General features: G+C 60.5%; 1 protein-coding gene across 2 annotated transcripts; it reads left to right on the top strand.

Annotated features, from left to right (window-relative positions):
* Positions 1-974: 974 nt before the first annotated feature.
* Positions 975-3,703, top strand: MYOD1 (myogenic differentiation 1). 2 transcript variants are annotated; one of them, XM_025357128.1, is made up of 4 exons: positions 981-1,822; positions 2,314-2,392; positions 2,677-2,860; positions 3,293-3,703. In XM_025357128.1, the coding sequence occupies exons 1-4, from the start codon at positions 1,193-1,195 to the stop codon at positions 3,399-3,401; spliced, it is 1,002 nt and encodes a 333-aa protein (XP_025212913.1). In that variant the 5' UTR covers positions 981-1,192; the 3' UTR covers positions 3,402-3,703. The 2 variants fall into 2 exon arrangements, with proteins under 2 accessions (XP_025212914.1, XP_025212913.1); XM_025357129.1 differs by having other exon boundaries at positions 975-1,822; positions 2,677-3,554.
* Positions 3,704-4,144: the final 441 nt, after the last annotated feature.

The raw sequence follows: 4,144 nt of genomic DNA, 5'->3' as shown, positions 1-4,144 counted from the left end.
AGGTGAGATTCTCAGGCCAGGTCCTGAAGTTTGCGACCTTGGCCAAATGCACTTTTCTTGACTCAGCACCGCGGGTGAGGCAGAGCCAAGAACGGAGGAGAAGGGTTTTCTTCCCAGCTGAAGAGGCAGCTCAGCCTAGACCCCAGGCATGGCACTGGACAACCCTGCTGTGGAAACGTGCAGATTTAGATGGACGGGATTCCTCACCTGGGCAGGATCCGAGTTTGGAGAGATTGGCGCGAAGCTTTAGCAGCAATCTCTGATTCCTGTACAACCATGGCGGGGTTTCTAAGCGTCTAGGGAAGAAGGACTGGGCCCACGACCTCCTGAGCAACTCCCAGGTCGGGGACTGGTGGAATATCACAGCCTCTACGACCCGTTTATCTCGAGCTCTCCCACTTCAACTATCGGGGTTTCTCTGCCTGTTGTTGCATTCGTGCGTTTCTTTGCCCCTGACACTCTAAGCTTTCTGCTTTCTGCGTGTCTCTCAACCTCTTTCGGTCCCTCTTTCACGGTCTCACTCTCTCAGCTCTATGCCCCCAATCCCTTGCCTCTCTCCAAATAACTCACGACCTGATTTCTACAGCTGCTCTACCCATGGGTTCCCCAAAAATCAGGGGCAGAGGAGTATTAAAAGTCAGCTCAGAGGTGAGCGCGCACAGCCAGCGTTTCCCGCGGACACAGCAGTCGGGTGTTGGAGAGGTTTGGAAAGGGCGTGCCGGAGAGCCAAGTGCAGCCGCCTAAGGCTACCAGTCGCTCCCTCCCTCCCTGCCCGGTAGGGAACCGAGAGCGCGCGCCAGTGTGGAGGGGCGGGCTGGCTGGCCACTCTGCGGGCCCCTGCGGCCACCCAGGGGACTCCCCAAGCCCCGCCCCTCTGTGTTCCTATTGGCCTCGGGCTCCCCCGCCCCTAGCTGCCCGCCTGGGCTCCGGGGCGTTTAGGCTACGACGGATAAATAGCCCAGGGCGCCTGGCGCGAAGCTAGGGGTGAGGAAGCCCTAGGGCGCTGCCGCCGTTTTCCTTAACCACAAATCGGGCGGGACAGGACAGGGAGGGGTGGGGGACAGTGGGTGGTCATTCACACTTCCAGCACTTTATTATCAACAGCCGGGGCTCCCGAGGGGCAGAAAATTCCGGCCACTCTCTGCCGCTTGGGTTGGGCGAAGCCAGGACGGTGCCGCGCCACCGCCAGGATATGGAGCTACTGTCGCCACCGCTCCGCGACGTAGACCTGACGGGCCCCGACGGCTCTCTCTGCTCCTTTGCCACAACGGACGACTTCTATGACGACCCGTGTTTCGACTCCCCGGACCTGCGCTTCTTCGAAGACCTGGACCCGCGCCTGATGCACGTGGGCGCGCTCCTGAAACCCGAAGAGCACTCGCACTTCCCCGCGGCGGTGCACCCGGCCCAGGGCGCGCGTGAGGACGAACATGTGCGCGCGCCCAGCGGGCACCACCAGGCGGGCCGCTGCCTACTGTGGGCCTGCAAGGCGTGCAAGCGCAAGACCACCAACGCCGACCGCCGCAAGGCCGCCACCATGCGCGAGCGGCGCCGCCTGAGCAAAGTAAATGAGGCCTTTGAGACGCTGAAGCGCTGCACGTCTAGCAACCCGAACCAGCGGTTGCCCAAGGTGGAGATCCTGCGCAACGCCATCCGCTATATCGAGGGCCTGCAGGCTTTGCTGCGCGACCAGGACGCCGCGCCCCCTGGCGCCGCCGCCGCTTTCTATGCGCCCGGCCCGCTGCCCCCAGGCCGCGGCGGCGAGCACTACAGTGGCGACTCCGACGCGTCCAGCCCGCGCTCCAACTGCTCCGACGGCATGGTAAGGCCGGGACCCCAGGAAGTGAGGAAGTTGGGGCGGCGCTCCGAATATCTGGGATGTGCTTCCAAGGGCGGGAAGCTGGCCTTGCGGGAGGTTTAGTACAGGATCCTTTCCAAGAGAGAGGACCCCCGTGTAATGGGCAGCTGTCACTGGGGTAGCCTAATTGTTTTGGAAGCGTGCGGGCAAGCGTTCGAGCCACCCCGTTGGGGGCGCGATTAGAACACTGCAGCGCGGACATGAAGATCTTTTTCTGTATTTTTCCCTACTTCCAAAATGTAAATTTGCGCCCCTTGGTGACTGTCCGCCCTTGGTTTGGCCCTGCATGTTGCAGACCTCATCTCCTACCCACCCGTAATCACCCCCAACCAGGACAGGTCTGGGCCCGGAACTCGAGGCTGGGGCTAGAGTTAGGGAGGGGGCGGCTACAGGGATTGGTGTTCGGGCCCCGCGCCGTCCCGCGGGCCTGACTCAGTCGCCCTTGCTGTTTGCAGATGGACTACAGCGGCCCCCCGAGCGGCGCCCGGCGGCGGAACTGCTACGAAGGCGCCTACTACAGCGAGGCGCCCAGCGGTAGGTATTCCGGGCTTCGCCCTGCTCGCTCCTCCTCCCCATGGCCTTCATAGAGCTGTCCTGGCCTCTCTCTATCTAGGACGCCCCCACCCCAACTCACAAACGCCTATGTCCCGGGAGGTGGTGCAGGCGATGAAATACTAAGCAAGTAGCTCCTTCTCCTTTCGATTGTCCCGGACTCTGACAAGTCCTCAGTTTCCAATCTGTCTCAAAGTACTGGACCCAGGGGTGGGAGGCTTGTCGCGGCCGCACCCCTGCTTACTAACCGAGCCCTCCCCGCGCAGAACCCAGGCCCGGGAAGAGTGCGGCGGTGTCGAGCCTAGACTGCCTGTCCAGCATCGTGGAGCGCATCTCCACCGAGAGCCCTGCGGCGCCCGCGCTCCTGCTGGCCGACGTGCCTCCGGAGTCGCCTCCGAGCGGGCAAGAGGCTGCCGCCCCCAGCGAGGAAGAGAGCGGCGACCCCACCCAGTCCCCGGACGCCGCCCCGCAGTGCCCTGCGGGTGCGAACCCCAACCCGATCTACCAGGTGCTCTGAGGGGCGGGTGGCCGCCCACCCGCCCGAGGGATGGTGCCCCTAGGGTCCCTCGCGCCCAAAAGATTGAACTTAAATGCCCCCTCCCAACAGCGCTTTAAAAGCGACCCCTCTTGAGGTGGGAGAGGCGGGAGAACTGAAGTTTCCGCCTTCTGCCACCCAGGGCAAGGACTCAGCGCGGTTTTTTCCACGCAGCACCCTTCCCGGAGATCCATGGCGATGGCCGCTCCGTGTTCCTCGGTGGGCCAGAGCTGAACCTTGAGGGGCCAAGTTCAGCTTTCTCGCGCCCTCCCCCATGGGGGTGAAACCCTCCCAGACCTAAGCCCTGCACCGGGATGCACCGGTAATTTGGGGGGCGTGAGGCCCAGGTGCACTCCTGTCCCAAATGTAGCAGGTGTAACCGTAACCCACTCCCAACCCGTTCCCCGGTTCAGGACCACTTTTTATAATACTTTTGTAATCTATTACTGTAAATAAGAGTTGCTTTGCCAGAGCAGGAGCCCCTGGGGCTGTATTTATCTCTGAGGCATGGTGTGTGGTGCTACAGGGAATTTGTACGTTTATACCGCAGGCGGGCGAGCCGCGGGCGCTCGCTCAGGTGTTCAAAATAAAGGCGCTAATTTATACTGCGGTGGCTCCAGCTTTCCCTGGGCATGGGAGTGGGATCCGGAGGAAAATCCGCAAACTGGGCCAGCTGTCCCTCAGCGACCCCTGTAGGCAGCAGGCGGATTGCAAGGAGGAAGCCTGCTGCCTGGGGAAGAAAGGAGGGGTGCAAATTTGTCCAATACGTGGGGAAGTTCCTCTGACCTTGACTACCTCACCACACACTTCCGTGGCTCTTATGGAAGGGTACACAGGTTGATATGAGTATTTTTTAAACCCATGTCTGAGCTCGCCTCCCAGATATTCTGATTTAATGTTTCTGCCCCAGATACCCAGGGCCAGGTACTGGTATTTTTTTCAAAAGCTCCCCAGGTGATTCTGAAGTTCATTCAAGGCTGAGAATCATCCCCTCCATATACAGTGAATGAACCCAGGTGTGATAACCAGAAGAACCACAGGAAGGTTGTGGCCCAGGCATCACTTGGGGGCCTCCTGGGTATAGAAGATGTGATAGGGTGACCACAGCATTCTGAGGAAAAGCTAAATGAGTGTAGAGATGTGCTGTAAGCTCTCTGGCACTTACAAGCCATTAGTAATAGGTGTAAATGCAAAGAGGC

This window comes from Theropithecus gelada, chromosome 14 (assembly GCF_003255815.1).
Source record: "Theropithecus gelada isolate Dixy chromosome 14, Tgel_1.0, whole genome shotgun sequence".
Lineage (NCBI taxonomy): Eukaryota > Metazoa > Chordata > Mammalia > Primates > Cercopithecidae > Theropithecus > Theropithecus gelada.
This window is presented reverse-complemented; position numbering and strand designations above follow the sequence as displayed.

Excerpts from the sequence above, each read along its gene's own strand:
- MYOD1 (XM_025357128.1), top strand. The coding sequence starts at position 1,193 with ATGGAGCTACTGTCGCCACCGCTCCGCGACGTAGACCTGACGGGCCCC. Across the intron at positions 1,823-2,313 it reads CCAACTGCTCCGACGGCATG|ATGGACTACAGCGGCCCCCC; the intron begins GTAAGGCCGGGA and ends TGCTGTTTGCAG. Across the intron at positions 2,861-3,292 it reads GAGAGCGGCGACCCCACCCA|GTGCACTCCTGTCCCAAATG; the intron begins GTCCCCGGACGC and ends CGTGAGGCCCAG.